Here is a 21515-nt window from a genome sequence, read left to right as displayed (position 1 = left end):
GACCTCTGGCAGCCTTGTCTGCAGGGCATGTGGTGTTGGCGGTTCGAATGCGCCATCCTCTCTGAGGGGGAATGGGGGATGGCCGTCTGTCCGTCTGTCTTTGACTTACAGCCCCGGAAGGCCAGTGGGCCTCAGCTGCGTGGATTCCGAGGACAAGCACTCACGAGTCCTGGCTTCGCCGAGTTTCGGGGCCTGTGTTTAGCGAGGCCTGAGCGCGCTCACTCTCCCGGGCCTGCGGAGGCCGTGGCGGCCTGGGTGCCCAGAGCCCTGACCGCTGACGACGGTGCTGTGGCCGGAGGCACCGGAGGAAGAGCTGGGCGTCTGTTTTGGCAAACTCCCCACTGGAAGTGTGTGGTGCGCACTTCTGCCCTGACGTGTGGTCGCTGAGAGAACTGCTCCATTTGGTTCTGAGTCTCAGTGACCCCGTATACAGCAGAGCACCCTGGTTCTGCGCTGCCCCCACAGTCTGTGCTGGGCGTGGCTCAGCCACCGTGCCCGTTCCCTTGCCTTCTTGGACCCTCGGCCTTCCCAAGCCTGGTGCCTTCCAGGGTCGCTCTCTCTTGGCAACACCTTCAGCGTGTGGGGTACATGGCCTCTCCGTCCTTACGTCTAAGGAGAACTTGGGCTGCACTTGGAGGATAGGGCTGTTCTGGCGGCCCCTGGGGTGGTCCCGGTTCCCACCAAATCACGGTGCAAAGGCGCCGCTCCCCTTTGGCCGGCCTCCCTGTCCAGCCTCCGTGTGTGCAGGAGGCAGGCGAGCGTGTTGGTTCCGAGAGAAGCCTGTTGTGTAATGAAGGTTCTCGAACTGTGGCCCCAGGGCCAACAGCATCATCGGGCTCTAGCTGAACCTGAAAATTCCCAGGTGTGGAGCTGCTGATGGAGACACACAGGGTGACCCCTGATGAGTGGGCACCCACTCTCACGGGCTCTGTCAAGCAGCCACTGGTGGTGGAAGGGACTCAGGTGACTAACTGGTTAAAGCGCTTCACCTCTGAGAGGTTGGAGATTTGAACCCAGTAGACACTGCAGGAGAAAGACAAGGTTGTCCTCTTGGAAGCCCGATGGGTGTTCCCTGTCCTCCGGGGTTACAGGCAGTGGGGATGGCTGTGATGGTTGCAGTTTGGAGTTTTTGGGTTTGTGGTGATGCCCCCTGGGTGTAGGGTCAGTCACGGATGTCTCTTTATGAAAGTGTGCGTGTGCTTGCACCTGAGTGTAGGGGTGTGTTTGTGTGTGTGTGCACCTGTGACTGTGCTGTGTGCTGATGTGGTAAGTGCTCCCGTGTGTGTAGGGGTGGGGTGTGTGCACGTGCGTGTGCGCTGGTGTGGTAAGTGCTCCCGTGTGTGTAGGGATGGGGGCGTGCACATACGTGTGCACTGGTGTGGTAAGTGCTCCCGTGTGTGTAGGGATGGGGGTGTGCACACGCGTGTGCGCTGGTGTGGTAAGTGCTCCCGTGTGTGTAAGGGCGGGGGGTGTGCACACGTGTGTGCACTGGTGTGGTAAGTGCACCCACGCTTTCTCTTGAGATGGCCCCTTTCAGGCTGTCTCTGGTATCTGAGGCCCTCGGGTGGGTGGGGCCCCTGGTTTAGAATGTACTTCTTGACCTCTGCGTTTTCTGGTTGCTCATAGTTGAGATTCCTTGTGAGCAGGTGGCCACGCAGCAGTCATGACCAGGTCGCACTCCGCCTCAGGAGAGAACTTGTCTTTAGCAATTGGGGAAATGATGGAGCTTAATGCACACTTATTGGAGGAAGTTTCCTCTTATTTAAAAATGTGCATGGCTACCTCCCGGCACCGCCAGGGCCCTTCTCTCCATACCTTTTACTTTTTCTCTGTTCTGTTACTTCCATCTCTTTGTCAATACAGGCATTCCCGGGCTTGCAAAGATGCGCTGACGCGGGGACAGCGTGTATTTCTAAATCGGCCTCTCTCCTTCCCCACCCCGTCCTCCTGCCCACCCTCCCTCCTGCTCCCTCTGCCTGAGTTGGAGCTGACACACAGCTCACCCTCCGGCTGGAAGTCACATGCGCAGAGGTTGCCTGTGTTTCTCTCTGGAGGTGGTGGATTCCGAGGTGGATAGCAAATAAAAATGATCGATGCTGTCGCCTTCAGTTACTTATTGAGGTTCCCTTCCAGTGCTTTTCATTTCTCTTTTAAAATGTGTTGTGTAGTTGAACGTACACACGGTGGAACTCCCAGCTGTCTGGTGTCTCCATGTTGATCCCGCCCTGGCCACCGGGCCACCCTCGTTCTCAGCTGTCCGTATTATCAGCTGTCTTGTGGATTCTTTGGGGTTTTTTTGATGTAAGTTTATGATCTGTGAAGAAGTGGTTTTATTTTTTAATTCCCAAATGGATATCTCATTCCTTTTCTTTCTTTTTTTAAATAGCTTTTAGCTTGAACTTTCAGTACGTTATCAATAAAATGACAAAAAAAGTGTTCAACTTCATTGCCACTGGGTTGAAAGTGACTCACAGCTGGAAGCTTGCATTTGGGTCCAAGCCTCTCAGACACACGGGAAGAGATTACCTCCTTCCACGTGAGCTGCTGGTGAATGTGCACCTCCAGCCAGGTGCAGCCCCTGGCCCAGGAGTGCGGTTCCCGTGTGTCTGCCTCCAGAGCCCACACACCGTCAACAGCAGCAGTGAAGCCAGCATCCTTCTTGTTCCTGATTTCAGGGGAGAGGACCTAGCGTTTCCCTTGTATTCCCAGTTTGTAGAGTGTTTTGATGAAAAGATACGAAATTTTAAAAGATCCCTTCCTGTCAGTGCGCTGACGGAGATGATGTCCTTTGCCCTGCACTTAGTGTGTGACATTGACTTTCTGATTGGACGCCCTCGTATTCCCGAGATAATTCCCCCTTGTTGTGTTTATAATCCTTTTGTTAGGGTAGTGGATTGAGTTTGCTCATACCTTGTTGAGGATTTTTGCATCCCTCTTCATAGGTGGTTCTCTCACGTGCATGTGTGTGTGGACGTGACACGGACACTAAGCAGTGATCCCCATTTCAGATAAACCAGTTGTTGTGCAGCCTTGAGTGGGGATGTGATGTGTTACCCCAGCCTAGCCCTGCTCTGATCCCACAGAAGGGAAGCTGGGCTGCGTTGTGATAGCTTTACTCTCATGAGAGATAAGAGGGGAGAAAAATAAAGGAGAGCAAAACAGACAGACAGACAACTGAGAGACAGAGGGGAGGGAAAGGGCTGAGAGGGGAATCGTTCTTTGGACCCAGGTCTCTGTCCTGGGTAAAAGTGACCCAACAGAATGTGGAAACTATTAACAATATCATTCATATCACATGCAAGCAAAAGACTGCTGAAGATGATAAAAAGCCGGCTAGAGGAGCACATAGATAAGGAAGCACCAGAAGTTCAGGCAGGATTTAGTGGAGGCTGTGGCACCAGGGCTAATGTCAGACGGATCCTGGCTGAAAGTAAATACCAAGAGAATGTGCTTTATTGACTAGATAAAGGCGTTTGACTGTGTGGAGCATAAATTGTGGCTGACTCTGCGAAGGATGGGAATCCCAGATCACTTGGTTGTACTCACGCAAAGTCTATCCCTGGACCAGGAGGCTGTTTGTGCAAACAGCAGGGAAACACGGCATGTTTTAAAATTGAGAAGGGAGCATGTCAGGGTTGTGTTGCCTCTGCATACCTGTTCTTGAACCGTAAGAGAATGTGGTTCTGCCTGCACTTCTGTGCTGGAGCAGCACTCCTCCGGGCCGTCTCTCTGCTCCTGGGGCGGCGTGGTGCTCCGCTCGGACGGTGAGTGGCTGAGGGGCAAGTGCTCCCTCTCCTGCTCTGTTTACGTAGGATTGGTGCGAGTGTTGGCTTGTGCGGTGAATCCCTGGTGAAACCACACGGTTCGGGGTTTTGGATTACTGATCCCGTCTTCTCACTTCTCAGTTGAGATTTTCTGTCGCTTGAGTCCAGGTAGGTATTGGGGTTCCTAGGAGTTGCCCACTTGCACTGAGTTAGCGAATTTGTTGGCATGCAGTTGTCCATGCGACCCGGACAGTGTCCTGCCTGACTTAGAGGCCATCTCAGTGCCGGCAGTCTGGAACAGGAGGTGTACCGCAAAGTGCACTAGGGGAGGGAAGAAAACAGATTTGAAGCACAGACTCCTCCACCTGGAGCCTGCACGCCTGGCTCTGTGCTGTGTCTGTGAACGTTCTGTGTCTGTTATTTTTGGCTTTATTGGGAAGGTCCATGTTTTAGGTCTGGGAGTGCTCAAAGATGTTTCCCAAGCAAGTGAGTAGTATTTATTTCTCAATTTTGTGTCATTTTGATTCATGAGAGTTTTCACAGAACACTTGACCTTGATACCAGAGGAAATCTGTGTCTGTGTGACATTGGATGGACAATCCAGAGAGGCACTGACATCCGTCAGGTGATTGGGGTCAGTGAGTGAGTCCGCGGTGGCGTGATAACAGAGCGACAGAGTGGTGATGCAGTGTTGAGAGCGCATCGGTTTTCTTTCAGCTCTGCGTGTAGAAGTGGTTCTGTGGACATATGATCTCCTGGGTGCGTTTCCGCCAAAAAGAAGGTGTTTTTGAAAGAGAAAAGAGTAGATTTGCTGGATTGAGCATTTTGATGGATTGACATTAAGGACTGATGAGTTGTAAAGTCACACTGGGGGCATCACCTGTGAAGAATGCAAATGGCCATTAAGAAGAAATGAAAGGAGGAATAGACCGACCTGAACATCAGAAGAGACTCTGAAACTTGCTCTTAATGTAGAGTAGCTAAAGCAAATGGAAGAAATGAAAAAAAAAAACAAAGCAAAAAGCTGAACAGGAGAGTTCAGAGGCTGACTCAAGACGACAAAGTGAAATATTTTAGTGGTGTGTGCAAAAACCTAGAAAGGGAAGAGTATATGCAGCATTTCTAAACTGAAAAAAATGAAGAAAATATTCAAACTTCAAGGGGAAATGTTGATGGATTCTGTGGGCAAAATCAGCTACTTATTAAAAAAATATAAGCTACCTATGAACCTGGAGAGAGGATGAGAAACCCAAGTGTTGAGAACTCTTCTTCATAGGGTCGCTATGAGTTGCCTGTGATCTGACGGCACTTAACAACAACAACAACGACAACAACTTATGTGCAAGTTCAGATTGGAAGTGAAGAAGATGAAATTTTAGTTCACGAGAACAAAAAAACCAACCTCGCATCTTAGAACAGATACGGTGTGTTGAGCACTAATGATGACCAAAGGCCAGACGAGGAGGGAGGACATCAAGGATGTCATCTGTGAAGAAATGGAAAGGTTATTACAAAGACAGAGCAGAAAGAATGTGAGAAGAGGCTCTGAAACTTACTCTGGGATGAAAACAAGCCAAAACAAGGGAAGGTGCGCATAAGTCAGAGCTGAACAGAGGACGGCTTAAAAAGACAGAGCCAGGTATTACAATGAAATGTGCAAGAGCTGGAGTTAGAAAAGAAAGGAGGAACATTCTCAAGCTGAAAGAGCCGAAGAACAAATTCCAGCCTTGAGTAGCAGCACTGAAAGATTCTGTGGACAAAACCTTGAATGATGTATGAAGCCTTAAGAGAAGATGGAAGGGACACAGAGTCACTCTGTGAAGAGAATTGGCCAGATTTCAGCCATTTCAGGTGTAGCCTAGGACCAGGTACCGGTGGTAGTGAAGGAAGAAGTCCCAGATGCACTGATGGGGTATCAAGGCCCGGGGTGGACGGGCCGCCCCGCTGAGGGGTCTCACAGACCCAGCAAAGCTCTCGGGGTGACTCCGCTGCACTCTCATTCTTCCTCCCCCTCCTTTTTGCTTTACAGACTCTGATTCCGGCCGACCTGTCTCCCAGCTGTGGGTTCTTTTCTCTGCTGCCTCAGCTGTGCTGTCGACCCACCTCTGCACCTTTCCTTTCAGGTACTGGCAGTTTCCCCTCCTGCCATTGTGCTTGCTTCCTCTCTGTGGTCTTTTGAACTCTCCTTACCTGGCTCGGTTCCCCTGGTTTTCTGTAATCCTTTGCCTGTGTGTTCGGTTCTCTGCGCAGGTTTAATCATGTGACAAAGGCCGTTCCTTGCCCTTCTTGTTTGGAATGTGCCCTCTCTTCCCTCTGGACGTGGATGTTGGAGCCGCTCTGTGCCTTCGCTCTGAGCACGTGCATCTTTTCCTAAACTTCCCCGCGGCCACCGTGCACGAGGTGCTGCTCTCTGCAGCTGCATTTGCTGTGGTTTTCCCTTCAGCTTTTAGGAGTCACTGGGTTGTCTGCTTGAGTCCTAACAGGCGGCCCCGGGACTGAAGGTCGAATGTTCTCCACTGTGTCCCTGTGACCAGGGCGATTCAGGCCAGGGACAGTTCTGCCCTTCACATGGCCCCTGATGGGCCAGAATGTGCCTCGCTCATTGGAGTTCCAGACACTGGACACTCCGAGAAGGTGGCCTGTGGTCCACCACAAAGTGGCCATCAAGCTGGGGCAGTGAGGGGTGAGGACAGTAGTGTGGCCAGAGTGTTCCTTGGAGGCAGAAATGGTGAGGTTTCTCCTCACATACTTGGGACAGCTTGTTAGGAGAGGCTGTTCCTTGGGGAGGGACATTATGCTTGGGAAGGTGGCGGGTCAGTGAAGGAGAGAAAGCCCCTCAATGAGATGGACTGTCACAGTGACTGCAGCAGTGGGCTCTAGTGTGTCAGAGGTGGTGAGGAGGGCACCGGACAGGACAGGGCTCAGACCTGTTCACAGGGTCGCCAAGAGTCATACTGGCCTCGGGCATCTAACAACTGCTTAGCGGCCACCTTTTCTGCTTCCTAACATGCTTTGTTTTTGCAGCCTTCAGCTTTCTTTTGAAATTCATGAAGGGTTGAATTTGCACATTTCTAGTTATTCGCTTTCTTTTAAAAAATGCAGAAACAACGCTGAGACTTACTATCCTCAGTACAGAGCAAGTTTCACAGGAGGCACCTCTGGGTGGGAAGGAGGGAGGGAGGCAGCCCCAGGTGGGAGGGAGGGAGGGAGGCAGTTGGGGGGATGGGAGGGAGGGAAGCAGCCCCGGTGGGCGAGTGCCACAGTGGCTTCTGCAGGACCCCGGTGACTGGGTCCTCACGGGAGACCGTCTAGGAGATGTCATGTCCTGGCTCTCCGGGCCTTGCTGCTCTCCTGGGCCCACGTCTGTGCACATCTCCATCCCCTCCTCCAGCACCAGCTCACGGTGCCCGCTGAGGTCTGCAGTGTCTTATGATGATCACTGGGGAGCTGTTCTCACAAATGTCCTCACCATGAACTGGGTGACAGTTAACAGAAGTGGTCAGCGCTCTACCGGACGGCCCACATGCATGGCGTTTCTCATACTGATTGCTGTTCCCTCTGGCGAGTCCCTGCCCCGCATCCTCTCTGTGTCTGCCCCTTTCCTGACCCTTCCTCCCGGTGAACTTTGTCTTTGTCCCCCGTATGTCCTGACCTTTGGTCGTGAAGGCCGGTGCTTCTAGGAGGCACTCACCTCCCTGCTTATCCCTGATCTTTGACTGATGGTGAGTCAAGGCGTGAGCTCAGTGTCAGTCAGGCTTGAAGGGTGCGTGCGGCTGGCTCCAGCCTCTGCCTGACCTTCTCAGGATTTTGAGGTGTGTCTCCATTTTCCGTCCACTCTGGCTGGAACCTCCTGTTGGGCCTCCTCTGGTCAGTGGCAGCCACACTACCCAGCTCTTGTCGCCTCTGCTGTGACTGGCGGCTTTCTGCACATTCTAAGGCTATTAACGGCCATGCTCACTGCTGTCGAGTTGGCTCCTGCATGCAATGGCCCTAGGCGGGCTTTTGGAAGCTGGAAAATCGCAGGGGAGCAGATTGTCTGTCCTTCTCCCACAGAAGGTGCTGGATTCTAGCCCCTGAGGTGCTGCCTTTGGGCGAGTACGGCTCCCTGTGCGTGGTGCCCGCAGAGCCTGGTTAAATAGGGTACTTTTATCCAGAGAGATCTTCCTTTCCTGAAGCCAAAATTGATGCTCAGAAATGGTGATTTTTCTGAATATCCTTAAGCCCCTATCTGTGCCACTTGAGTCTAGCAATAGGGTTGCATCAGTGTTCCCCAAAAAACCAAACTGCTGAGTCAATTCCAACTCATGGTCACACACACACACACACACACACACACACACACACACGGTTTCCAGCGCTGCAGAAACTAGTGGGGGGACTGCCCATCTGTCTCCCAGCATGACTGGAGGGTGTGGCTGCGGTGCAGACGTGTCACTGAGACTTCCCCTCACCCGCAGGTGAGCCCTGTAGGGGTGAATCTTTGCTGCTTCTGTTCCCTAAGTGGGGTTGAACTTAGGATATGCTTGATGTTCGCCCCGGAGTTCAGATTCTAACACGGGGGACCTTTCTGGGCGGTGTCAGGCCGTGTGGACGCGCAGGGGCTGTGAGCCACGTAATAAATGACCCAGCTCAGCGGCCACGCCCTGTCCATCAAGGGGGCCTCTGCCGTAGGATAATCATCGTCCCCAGAGAGTCGCTGTTGGAACACTTCTGAGGATGTGGGGATATTTTCACCTGGAGGGGGGAGCAGGGCTTCTGGGGAGCCAGGGCGGAGAGAGCAGTGGCCTGCATATGGCCTTTAAAAAATGCTGAGGGGGAAAAATGAGCAAAACCCCCATAAACAAACAAAACAAAACAAAACATGCCAGACACTCCCCACCTATTCACAGATGCACACCTGTCTGGTACACTCACATGCACCCGTGAGCACACACTCACACACGTACACACTCACATATGCCTAGGTGTGCTGTCTCCCACTCTTCCATACAGCCACATGCGTTCCCACACATCTGTATCTGCATGGTAATATGCACACACAGTCCTGTATACAGATACTGACACATGCACATGGGTACTTACAGACAGGCACACGCACTAACAGTCATACTCGTGCAGCCGTGTACACACACTCAGCCCCCCTAGACACACTCATGCACACACAGACATGTACACACGAACACGTGTTCACACATATGTACACATATGTTGTACATATTATGTGTTTTGTTACGTGCATTGGAGTCAGCTCTGAACCTTGCACTGTCCTGAGCCAACCTCACCTCTCACACATCTGATCCCATTGCCACAGTCACTGTTTCAATCCTCATTCATGATCTTCCTCTTCTGCACTGATCCTCCAGCCTTCCAAGGGTGATGTCTTTCTCCAAGGACTGGTCCCTCCTGGCCATGTGCCCAAAGTACATGAGACAGAGCTTCAAAATCTTTGCTTCCAATGAGCAACTTGGTTTCACCCTCTCTAGGACAGACCTGTTTGTTCTCTTGGCAGCCCATGGCATGCTCCAGAACCACAACTCAGATGTATCAATTCTTCTCCTGTCATTCTTATTCACTGTCCAGCTCTTAGATGCATAGTAAGAAACTGAGAAGACCGTGGTCTGAATCAGGTGCACCTTAATCTCTAAATTGACATTGTTGCTCTTAAGCACTATGGAGAGGTCCTCGACAGTGTATTTTCCTAATGCAGTTTGTCTTTTGATTTCCTGACTGCTGGTACCAAGAGTGTTGATTGTGGGTTTGAGCAGGATGAAAACATAAACAACCTCAATCTTTTCTCCTTCCATCATGATGCTGCCTTCTGGCCCAGTGGTGAGGGTCTTTGTTTTCTCGATGTTGAGATGCAATCCATGTTGAAGGCTGTAGTCCTACACACTCATTCATGCACGACTCACACCTCCATACCTGATCGTGCACTCACATAGACACATGTGCACACACATACAACATGTTCATACACCCATGTGTCCCCATCCAGGTATGCACGTACCTGCACGCCCACATACACTCATGCGTACGTCCATCATGGACACATATCTATTCACATGCGCTCCATTGAGTCAGAACTGACCCACAGCTCCAGCGAGTTCTCAGAGGCAGGAAGTTGCGTGGCAAGATACTATTCTTTCTCCCAAGGAGCTGCTGGTGGATTTAAACTGCCTGTCTTAAGGTTGGAAACACACCTCCTTAACAGTAGGTCACCTACACACACACACACACACACACACACACACACACACACACACTATTTACATATTTACAAACTGTTTACTACTGATCCACCTGCCCACACACACATATTTATGTGGTAATTTTTTAACAAGTTATATGCCTATGCCCTGGATGTGATCACCAGGTTGTACCAAGAAATCTAGAAGACAACTACCTGGCCAACTGACTGGAAGAGATCCATATTTATTCCCATTCCAAAAGAAGATGACCTGACTGTGAAAATGATAACCATTATCACTACTATCACACACAAGCAAAATCCTGCTGACGACTCTCCAGAAATGACTGGACAGTAAACTGGCAGAGAATGACCAGGAATACAAGCTGAGTTTTGAAGAGGTCGTGGCCCTAGAGACATTATCTCCGATGTCAGATGGTTCTTGGCAGAAAGCAAAGAATACCAGAGGAATGTCGGTCTGTGTTTCATTGATTATGCAGAGGCATTTGAGCGTGTGGATCACAACAAATTTTGTCTAACCTTGAGGAAAATGGGAATCCCTTGGCCCAGGAAGCAGTCCTCAGAACAGAGCAAGGAAACGTCGCATAGTACAAAATCGGGAAAGGAATGTGTCAGGGATGCATCCTACCTCATACTTTTCCAGTCTATATGCAGATCATTTGGGAGGCTGGGCTCTATGAGGAGGAATGTGGCATCAAGATTGGAGGAAGACTCATCAACAACCTGTGATATGCAGATGACACAACCCTGCTTGCTGAAACTGAAGAAGACCTGAAGCTCGTGCTGCAAAAGAAGGTCAAGGACTGTAGTCTTCAATATGGGTTGAAGCTTAACATCAAGACAAAGATTCTCTCCACTGGGCCAGTCGGCAGCACCATGATAGACAGAGAGGATATTGAGGTTGTTAACAGTTACAGCTTGCTCGGCTCCACAGTCAGCACACAGAAGAAACTACGCCACCAAGGACCTTATAAACTCTGTAGACCTTAGTTTATGTTCTTTCTTTAGCTTTAGGGTTAAAAATAGCTACACTTAAAAAAAAATATCTACATTTTAAACCCCAGATGCTGAGTTAATACCACAGAAGATCATTAATTTGCATTGTAGATTGTAAATCAGAATCTTAGCATATCACTTGTAGAGTTAATTCAAGGTTAGATCATAGAAGTAATACAACCATATCATAGACTCTTTGGAGACCAGAGAAAGGAAATACAGGCTTTGGGTGTTTAGTTACAGTGATGTTAATTGGAAGAAGATTTTTTCCCTGTTTAAAGTATCTTGACTTTATTTTTCCCCCCTTAACTGCAAATAACTTCTTTTTTTTCACCTCCCATTTTGTAATCTCCTTGTACTAAAAACTAAACTGAAATTCAACAGGATTTCCTATCTATTTTTTTTTATTGTGGTAAAAACACACAAGCCAAAAATATTTGCTGAGTCAATGATTTGGGTTCTTGCTGTGTTTTTGGTTTTTCCTCTGCGATCTTTGGCCTTGGATATCTCAGCACTGTTTTCTGCTGAATTGCAGATGGCAGCATGGGTGATTCTTGTCTGTTTAGGGTTTAATTCTTGGGTTTCTGTGATTAGGGGTCTGTCTCTGTTGTCTTGTGCTGCCATAACAAATATCACAAGGGGGTGGCTTTGACAAACAGTTTTATTTCCTCTCAGCTCAGAGAGCTGTAAGTCCAGATCTCAGGTGCTGGTCCTAGAGGAAGGCTTTCTTTGTTGGTTCTGGAAGAACATTCCTGCCTCTTTTCAGCATCTGTGGGCCTACCATTCCTTGGGGTCTCCATGTGCCTTGACATCGATCTGACCCAGGGTCTTGGAGGCCTCTCGTGCAGGGACTCTGAGGCCTAAGAAACTCACCCCAGTCCTGGGCTCTTTTCTTGGTGGTGCAGGTCCCTTCCATTTCTGCTCACATGTTCAGTCCCTTTTGCATCAGAGGAGACTGATTTGAGATACAACCTAATCTGGCGGATTGCGTCCTTCCTCCCCAGCACGCTTCATCACCATCCGCAAGGTGAGGGTCTACCGCACGGGGGTGCTCACACCAGGGTGCGGACCGGATGGGGATATGACACTGGGAGTTGTGGCTCAGCTGTTGAGGACACATGGTTAGTTTGAGGGGTCAGGGGTCAGTGCATAAGAGGATAGTGGCTCTAAGTCAGTGTCTCTCCCTCCACGCCCTCCACTGGGGTCTGAGGCTGTCAGGCACCTTGGAGGGTGGACTGTCCATCCATCTCCCATCAGTGGACATAAGGGATTGTAACACACGAGAGTGGTGGTTCTGGCGTGTTATGTGCTGATTGTAGAAATACTGGCCCTTCTGCTCCCATAAAGGAAGCCTGGTGGTGCAGTGTTTAGACACTTATCTCCACTGAGTGGTTGGTGGTTTGAGGCCAGCTCTGCAGGATGAGGCGGTCTGCACGGTTAACGTCCCTGCGCTCTGTCCCCAGGGTTGCTGTGAGCTGGACTCCAGGGTGGTGGTGCAGTGTTTCTGCTTTTGCTTCCCCTTCCCCTCATCTCCTGACTGGAGCTCACTTTGACGGATGCCATTTGTACTTACTCACCTCCCTCCCTTCCCTGTGATGAAGACGTAGCTCCCGTTGTTCACGGAAACATGGTGCCTGGGCACGAGTCTAGCAGGACAGTGGTTCTATGGGCACAAGTGGCTGTGCCTGGTTACTGTGGCCAGGGTGCTGCTTGGTGGTCCCGGGGCCGAGCTGACAGGTCCTCGGGGCGGAACAGGGGCGGAGGGCGTGCTCTCTGAACAGCCTCTCTCCGCTCCCTTCCCCACAGACGTGCCCGCGCCCTGGGGGGCTGAGCCGGCCCTGGAGCCCACACGGATGCAGATGCCGCAGGGGAATCCGCTGGGGCTGCGCCACAGCCTGCAGGAGCTGCTAGCCCGCGACAGCGTGCAGGTGGAGCTCAGCCCCGAGAAGAAGGGACTGTTCCTCAAGCACGTTGAGTACGAGGTGTCCAGCCAGGTAACTGAGCGCGCGATGTGTGTGTGTGTCTGTGTGTGTGTGTGTGTCTGTGTGTGTATGAGAGAGAGAGTCATTAAAAACAAGGTGTCCAGCCAGGTAACCGAGCGTGCGAAGTGTGTGTGTGTGTGTGTGTGTGTGTGTGTGTGAGAGAGAGAGAGAGAGAGAGAGTCATTAAAAACAAGGTGTACAGCCAGGTAATTGAGTGTGTGATGTGTGTGTTTGTGTGTGTGTGAGAGAGAGAGTGAGTGTGTGTGTGAGAGTGTGAGAGAGAGAGAGAGAATCATTAAGAACAAGGTGTCCAGCCAGGTAACCGAGCATGCGATGTATGTGTGTGAGAGAGAGAGAGAGAAGAGAGTGTGTGTGTGTGTGAGAGAGAGAGAGTCATTAACTACAAGGTGTCCAGTCAGGTAACCGAGCGTGTGTGTGTGTGTGTGTGTGTGTGTGAGAGAGAGAGAGAGTCATTAAGAACAAGGAAGAATCCCAGCCAGGTAACCGAGCGTGCGTGTGTGTGTGTGTGTGTGTGTGCACGCGTGCGCGAGAGAGAGTGTCATTAAGAACAAGGTGTCCAGCTAGGTAACAAAGCATGTGTGTGTGTTTGTGTGTGCATGCGTGTGTGTCATTAAGTACAAGGTGCCGTGCCAGGTAACAGTGCCTGTGTGTGTGCGTGCACATGCGTGTGAGTGTGTGTGATGGTGTGCACACGTCGAGCCGGCTGGCAGGAGGGAAGGAATGGAGAGCTGGCAGCAGTGAGGGAGCCAAGTGGGTGCTGACGGCAGCTCCTGGGCCCGCAGCGCTTCAGGTCCTCTGTGTACAGACGGTACAATGACTTTGTGGTCTTCCACGAGATGCTGCTGCACAAGTTCCCATACCGCATGGTGCCGGCCCTGCCACCCAAGAGGATGCTCGGAGGTGAGGTGGGACGTGAGGGCGGGCCAGGCTGTGAGGGCGGGCTGCCTGGGACACGGAGGGGAGGGGAGGCGTGGGGGAGGGCAGGCCGCCCAGGAGGAGGAGGGAAGGGGAGGTGGAAAGTGGAGAAGAGATGAGGTGGGAGGTGAGGGCAGGCCGCCCAGGACCTGGAAGGGAGGGGAGGCTGCCCCAGACACGGAGGGCTTCTCACAGTGGTGGGGCCCCTGCAGGCCAGGCACTGCCTTGACTGGCTCCAGCCTTCTGCCTTCCTCCTGGATGAGGTGCCAAGGTGTGCAGGGGTCAGCTGAGATAGAGAGTCCATCTGGCCTGTGGAGGAACACTCCCTGCACAAGAATGCTTGCTTTGTGGGGACAGCCCCTCACAGTTGTGAAGGAAAGAACCCCAGTGACCAGATCTCTAGGGCCCCTGGGGAGGATCACCCTGTCCTCACATCCCTGGGGCTGAGCTTGTTTTGCTGGCCGGACAAGATGCCCTGGTCAGTGGCATGCAGAACATGTGCGGGGACAGAACATGACCACAGCCTCAGGACAAAGAGTACTGGACTCTGTGAGGTCACACTGCACACACTGCCCTGTACACAAACGTGCTGTTAGCAGCCCTGCTGATGCCGGTTACGTGCCCAGAAAGCCAGCCCACCACCACTGACCATGACTCATAGCGACCCCCGGAGGAGCTGCCCACAGGGTCCTAGGAGTCTATCACCAGGTCCTGTGGAGCTGCTGGCCGAGAGGAGACTGACAGCCTGCTGGTCAGCAGAGAGCCCTCGTGCCACGCAGGGACGTTGGGTGACTCCGGTCGCCAAGTGCCACCGAGCCAGTTCTGATTCTGCAACTTGGTGCACAGAGGAGGCCCCACCCTTGGCTGGCCCCGTCCGCACGTCTCCGCGGTGCTCACGTCCAAGGCTACGGTCACTGTGTCAGTCTATCTCCTTGAGGGTCTTCCCCTTCCCATGGACCCTCGGATTCACCCATCAGGATGTCCTCTGGGGACATCCTTTAAAGGAGAACTGCGGTGTCTGTGTTCTCCTGACTGACCGGGTGTGTGACTCTGTTGTCCTCTCCCCCACAGCCTCTGTGAGTAAGGTTGTCATCCGTGAACCCCAGCTTGTGTGGGTCACTAGGTGCTCTGCCCTCGTACGCTTTGGTCACTATCTGGGGGTGGAAGCTGTCAGCAGAGGGCTTGCAGCCTGTGGTGCCCCAGCACCTTGGTGGTCTCCCAGCACCCTGGTGGTCTAGGGCTGCTGGAGCCTCACATGGGGGTGGCTTTCACAAACTGGAATGCATTTTGCTGTTGTTTCAGAGGCTGGAAGTCCGAGGTCAGAGCAGCAGCTGCAGGGGAGAGTGGGAGGGTCTCTGTTGGTTCTGCAGGAAGGTCTGTGTCTTTTCTCAGCTTCCGTTCTTGAGCTGCTTTTAGCCTGTAAGTGGCCAGCTTTATCGCTCCGTCTCTGCTTGCTTCCTTTGCTCTCTGCATCTTAAAACACATACACACTCTGTGTCTGAGACACTACCACATCTAAGGTGCCCTAGAGACACAGTGGTCAAAGCATTCAGCTGTGAGCCAGATGGTCGCAGGTTCAACCCCACCTGCCAGTCAGCAGGAGAAGGACGTAGCCATCTGCTTCTTAAAGCATGGCTGCCCTGGAGTCACCTGTGACCCACAGCGACCTGTAAGCAGTGGAGCTAAGCCTGTCCTCTCCTGGGTCACCCTCACGATCTCTGACACCCTTGAGTCCACTGCTGCAGTCGCTGTATCTTTCCTCCTGACTGACCCACCACCATCCCTAGCGTGAGGTCCCTTCCCAAGGAACAGCCTCTCCTGGCAACATTCTTTGTGACTGCTGCTTCTCCGAGACGTCTCTGGTTTTTCCGTGGGATTTCCAGTACTCTTCTCCAACACCACAGCTCAGAGGTGTCCTTAATCATTGTCCAAAGACGTTACCAAGTTGAAAACACCACAAGCAGTGTCACTGTGTCTGGGGTCCCTGTGAGTCAGTGTCAGCGTGGTGGCTCAGGGTGTCATTTGGGTTTAAGGAGCCCCAGTGGCACTGTGTGTTAAGCATTGTGACCAGGTCAGTTGTTTGCACCCCTAGGCTGGGAGGATGGGCACAGTGTGCATCTGTAAAGATCCCAGCGTTGGGACGCGCCGGGGCAGCTCCGTTCTGTCCTGCAGGGTCGCTGCGAGTCACCCGGGGGCAGGGCCAGGCTGTGGGGCCCACTGGACCTGTAACGCTCCTCTCCCCACAGCTGACCGGGAGTTCATTGAGGCGCGGAGGAGGGCCCTGAAGCGCTTCATTAACCTGGTGGCCCGCCACCCCTGCTTCTCTGAGGACGTGCTGCTCCAGCTCTTCCTGTCCTTCAGTGGCTCCGTGAGTGCCCTGGCTGCCAGCCGCTGGCCCGACAGCTTTGCTGAGGCTCCCACCTTGGTCCTTCCATCTCAGTCCTGCTCCCTGATGGGAAGGTTGGCAGCTGGAACTCACCTGCTGGGGCTTCAGGGAATGGTCCGAGTCCGCAGACCCCATAACCCACCTGCTGAGACTATAGACCCCAAGACCCACCCTGAGACAACTGACCCCCCTGAGACCACAGACCCTGTGACCCACCTGAAACCACAGATCCGTGACCCCCCTGAGACGACAGACCCCATGACCCCTCTGCTGGGACCACAGACTCCATAAAACCCCTGCTGGGGCTTCAGGAGAAGGACTGAGTCCTCAGGACCCATAACCTACCTGAAACCACAGACCTGTGACCCACCTCCCGTGGCTTCAGGGGGAGGCCTGGGAGGTGGCTCCCGCGTCCACAGACCCCCAAGGAGCAGCCGTAGAGTGGATGAGACAGCACCGGCTGTTTGAAAGCAATCTGAGTGGTGGTTTACACAGCATGTTGTTCCAGCCGGTCACCCACGCTCCTCTCAGAACCGCCGTCTGCTCGCCCCTTTCCTCCGTAGTCCTTCCTTTCAGTCATCTTAACAGGAGGTTCTTGTTATGTCCCGTGGAGTCAGAACCGACCCCGGCTGACCCCCAGAGGGTTCGGAGGCACTGAATCCCACAGGTGCATGCCTGTCTTGATCCCCGGAGCAGCTGGTGGATTTGAACCCTGTGCCTTCTGGTTGACAGTGCAGCGCCTCCCCCTTAAGTCCTTGTTATGAGGAATGACCTTCCTGCCCCGCGCCCTCGCCTCCCCGGCCCCTGTGCTGGAGCGATGCCGTCGGTGGCCGCTCTCTGTAGCTCTTCGGAAAGCCAGTCTGCCCTCTGCGGTCTGGGTCCCGAGCCTGACCGACGTCGTCAGCTCAGTGCCCTCCCGGTTTTATTTGCATCACTTAGAACACAACAGGCTTTTTCAGCTCGCAGCGCTAGACCTTGACGCGTCCTCTTAGGTTCATGGAAGAGATCGGCGTGGGCGTGCAGGTTAGGTCATCACTGTCCAGACACGACACTGCTGCTTGCAGAGGGAGACGAGTGTGGCGTGGACAGGAGGGGCTGGTGGCCTGGCTGCTCCGGGGGGTTCTGGGCAACTTGGGGGGCGAGTGGTGGGTGCAGTTTCTGGAGGGGCCAGCGCAGGTGCAGGCAGGCCTCAGGTCGTTACACCTGGCGGATTCTGTGGGTTTGCGGCTGCTTTTCACATTTGAAGGTGTGAGGGCCCCCCTACAGCAAGCAAGCCTGTTCTCACAGAGCTGCGTGTCTCGACCTGCGCTCAGAAAGCCGTCTTAGAGACTGAGTAGGTGAGGCAGCAAGCAGTTAGAGTACGAGAACAAAGGCCTCGTGTGTGAGGAGCCGCACTGTCAGCACAGAGGCACGCAGTTCGAGTCCACCAGCTGCTCCACAGAAGCTGGGCAGTCCCCTCCCACGGGATTCGCTGCCTCTGAAAACCAGCTGGAGGGTCAGCTAGGGGTCAGTTCTGACTCAAAGGTGCACACAACAAAAACAGCATGTAGGAGGCAGCTGTGATGGCGGGTCTCTAGGGAGCTGGGGTCCCCTGCCCACGGGCAGACTCTGACAGGTGGGAGATTGACCCCCTTGTGCATGGCATCGAGGACAGGGCTTCAGCAGCAAAAACTTGGCCTGAGGAGTTGGGGATCTGAGGTTCTCCTTGGTAAGGTGAGGGTCCCCTTTTGAGGTGGGTCTGGGAAGTTGGGGAGGGCCGAGGGCCTCCCGCTGACCCCTGCACAGGGAAAGCACACGGTGAAGCTCTATCAGTGCGGCTTCCTCTCCCTGGTATCGAGTGGAGCCGGGCGTGACCCTGGCAGGGCCCCTGCCACTCTGTGACCCCCATTCCCGGCAGAGGGGACAGACACTGCAGTCCTCCTGCTCGGTGTGACCCCGGAAGGGCCCCTGTTGCTCTGCGACTCCAACCCATTCTGGGCAGAGGGGACAGTGCAGTCCCCTCGGGAGGTCTTCCCTGGACCAGAGCCACATCTGCTGAGCCCTGGAGCAGACAGACCCTGGAGGAGAATGTCCACCCAGAGGAGAATGGAGTCAAACTGTGAGCTGTGCAGTGGGGCCACCCCCTCACCCTGGACAGGTAGAAGGGTTTTAGGTGCTTGTCCTTAGATGTCCCTGGGGATTTGTGGATAGTTCTCCAGCTCTTCGGTGAGTCTTGTGCCAAATTCACAGGTGTATATTATGTTTAGATTGCTATGTCTGCCCAGGTGACTCTTAGCTTTACATTCTAACGTATCCAATAAGTGTTCTGATGTGTCTGCTGTAAATTCTCTGAAGTCTCTGGGTAATTCTTCGGCATACATTGTGGTTTTGTGAATATGCTTGTGGCCCCTCTCAGGCTATGTTCTCAGATGTGTATGACAGTTCTTCTAGCTTGATATTCATCCCCTGCTGACTCTTGGGCATACGGTCTAGGCATACACTGTGTATTTGTATACAGTCTTACAGATCTTTGGGTGATTGTGGGTATACATTATTAAATATGGGTGTCTGGAGGGTCTGTTGCAGGTTCGGGCGGGGGTCTGGTGGGGTTCTGCTGCAAGGTCGGGGTCTGGTTCTGTTAACTGCCCTGCCCTCAGGCTTGCTGTTAGTGGTGAGTTAAGCAATGACGCCCCATGTGTGGAAGCCCCGCACCCCGCTCTCCCTGGTGCTGGAGGCCGAGGCCATGATGGCTGCTGTCCCCCTACAGGACGTGCAGAACAAGCTCAAGGAGACTGTTCAGGCCATCGGAGATGAATTCCTGCACTGCCAAGTGGCTTCTCGGGCCAAGGTAGGTCACCTGGGCGAGGCTCTGCCTGTGGGGGCCAGTGGTTCTTCAGCAAAGCCAGCCCCAGCCTTAGACCTAGACTCCTGGCACTGGGGCCACTGAACTCCAGACGAGACCCACTGCCGTTGGCCCCCTAAGCCCCAGACCAAGCCCACTGCCACTGAGGACCCCAAACCCCAGATCAGGCCCAGTGCTGTCAGCCTCCTAAGCCCCAGACCAAGCCCACTGCCACTGGGGACCCCAAACCCCAGACCAGATCTACTGTCATTGGTGTCCCTAATCCAGCCCTCTGTTGTTGGGGACTCCCAAAGACCAGATTCAGCTCTTAGCTATTGGGTCCCCCAAAACTCTCCAGCTCACTACTGTCAGGGCCCCAAAAACCCTCACGCCAAGCCCACTGCCAGTGGGTCCCCAAATCTCAGGCCAAGCCTCCTGTCATAGGCATCCCCCCAAACCCCAGACCTAGCCTGCTATTGGGTACCCTCAAACCCCAGACCAGGCCCATGGCTGCTGGGCCCAGGGCCCTCACAGTTCCCTCAGCGAGAGTCCCACAGTATGGGCCTCCCTTGAAACATGGGGCCATTGTGGATGAAAGTATAAACGATGCTTGAACATCAAGCATTTGCGCTGTGTGGACTGCAGAGACTGGTCAGCGGTCACTGTGTTAAATGATGCTTGCCATGCTTAAATGCACCATGAGAGAAACAGCGGGGGGTGGGGGGCCATCGATGAGTGGGCCCCAAGTCATTCAGGGGCTGGCTGTAGGGAAAACAGGTTATCATGAAATGTATTGGGAAGTAAGGGGCTGACTGGACAGTGTAATTAATTAGTTAATTAATTACATTAATCAGTGGTAATTAAGGTTGGAACAGAAAATGCCAATGAAGCTCAGGGAAAACCAGTATGAAATGTAAACCCTTACTGGAATAAAGACTGATGAAGATACATTGTTACTGGACTCGGTAGGCAGTCACACTCTTCTGAGAGGCACAGCAGTGGAATGCTGTGGTTTCTGCCCATGCTGCTCCCGGACATGGTGACCTGCTGACGTTCTCAGCAGCGTGCAGTGCAGCCGTCCAGCCTGCTGATCCGAGCCGCCCCTCCCCATTCCCTCTGGTCTCTCTCTAGTCTTTCCTGTTGATGTCACTGTGGTCCTGTTGAGTTCTTCTTGACCTAAACTACTGCGTGGTTTTAATATGACTTCAGGAGATTGTTCTGGTTTAAATGTAAAAGTTTTCTCAGGGCAGTAGTGTGGGAGATTCAGCCACATTTCATGGCTCCAGAAAGTCTAGTGTTGGAGAATTTGAAATGCTGTTTCCCCTTTTGAACAAGATCCTTCTGTGTGGCCTCTGACTTAATAGTTACAGTTCATGATTTCTTTTTCATGCTTGTTGTGAATTGAGTGAAAGTTTAGAGACCAGATTTGTTATCCATTCAGTGATTCTTGCACGCCTTTGGGGTGGAAGTTCTGAGGACACACTGGTTTTCCATTCAGCAGCTGATACATGCTCTGCACTGTCCACGGTGCTCTGTGCTCTGACGCACCTGGGTCTCCACGTGCCCTGCGCTCTTATGCACCTGGGCCTCCACGTGCCCTGCGCTCTTATGCACCTGGGCCTCCACGTGCCCGCACTCTGATGCACCCCTGGGCCTCCACGTGCCCTGCGCTCTTATGCACCTGGGCCTCTGCGTTCTGACGCAGCTGATCCTCCACGTGCCCTGCACTCTGACGCACCTGGGCCTCCACGTGCCCTGCACTCTGACGCAGCAGAGCCTTCATGATGCTCTGTGCTCTGACGCACCTGGGCCTCGTGGGACATGCTCGTCCCACTTCCCCCTGTGCTTTCCTGTCCCACTCCTCCTTCCTCGTCCTCCCTTCCTGCCTTCTGAGCTTATCCTTGGGCAAAGGCTAAGATAGGTTTAAAATTTGTACTGGACTTGATGTCTCCCAAGACTAACCTTTTTCAAAGGATTAAGACAGATACAATGTTCAAGATAGATACTTTTTTTTCCCCATTGAGAAACTGGTTTAATAATGTCAACATTCTTCCCTGTCACTTAAAGAGGTATTCATAAGTAGAAGTACTAGCGTATGTTGGTGCCAGGGAAGAAAAAGGAGTCAGTCAACCCAACTATAAAGGACACAGGACAGATGTTCCTTTTTTTATTTGTGTGTGTTATATTTTTAAAATTTATTATTAATTTCAGTAAAAATTTACAGAGACTTTGGATTTCCATTCATTCATTGTTGCAGTTTTCTCCCCTCCCAACCCTCCGCCCTAGTACACTACTCTCTTGGAAAACAAAAATTATTTCATTTTTTTACAAACCCTCCCCCAGGTCCACTCCACCATGTAGCCTTTGCTCTAGACACCTGTCATGACAAAAATACTTAATCACATATCTCTTTTTTTTTTTT

General features: G+C 52.7%; 1 protein-coding gene across 1 annotated transcript in view; it reads left to right on the top strand.

Moving 5' to 3' along the window:
• The window catches only part of SNX8 (sorting nexin 8), a 44685-nt gene that overhangs the window by 14652 nt on the left and 8518 nt on the right, over nt 1-21515 (top strand). Inside the window, exons 4-9 of the mRNA XM_006889735.1 lie at nt 112-298; nt 11973-12089; nt 12775-12962; nt 13754-13871; nt 16133-16254; nt 19019-19099. Of these exons, the coding sequence (XP_006889797.1) occupies nt 112-298; nt 11973-12089; nt 12775-12962; nt 13754-13871; nt 16133-16254; nt 19019-19099 (813 nt within the window). The remainder of the gene's footprint in view (nt 1-111; nt 299-11972; nt 12090-12774; nt 12963-13753; nt 13872-16132; nt 16255-19018; nt 19100-21515) is intronic.

This window comes from Elephantulus edwardii, unplaced genomic scaffold (genome assembly GCF_000299155.1).
Source record: "Elephantulus edwardii isolate Elephantulus edwardi_28Jun2011 unplaced genomic scaffold, EleEdw1.0 scaffold00080, whole genome shotgun sequence".
Taxonomy (NCBI): Eukaryota; Metazoa; Chordata; class Mammalia; order Macroscelidea; family Macroscelididae; genus Elephantulus; species Elephantulus edwardii.
Note: the sequence above shows the minus strand (reverse complement) of the source record. Positions and strands in the feature narration are given on the sequence as shown.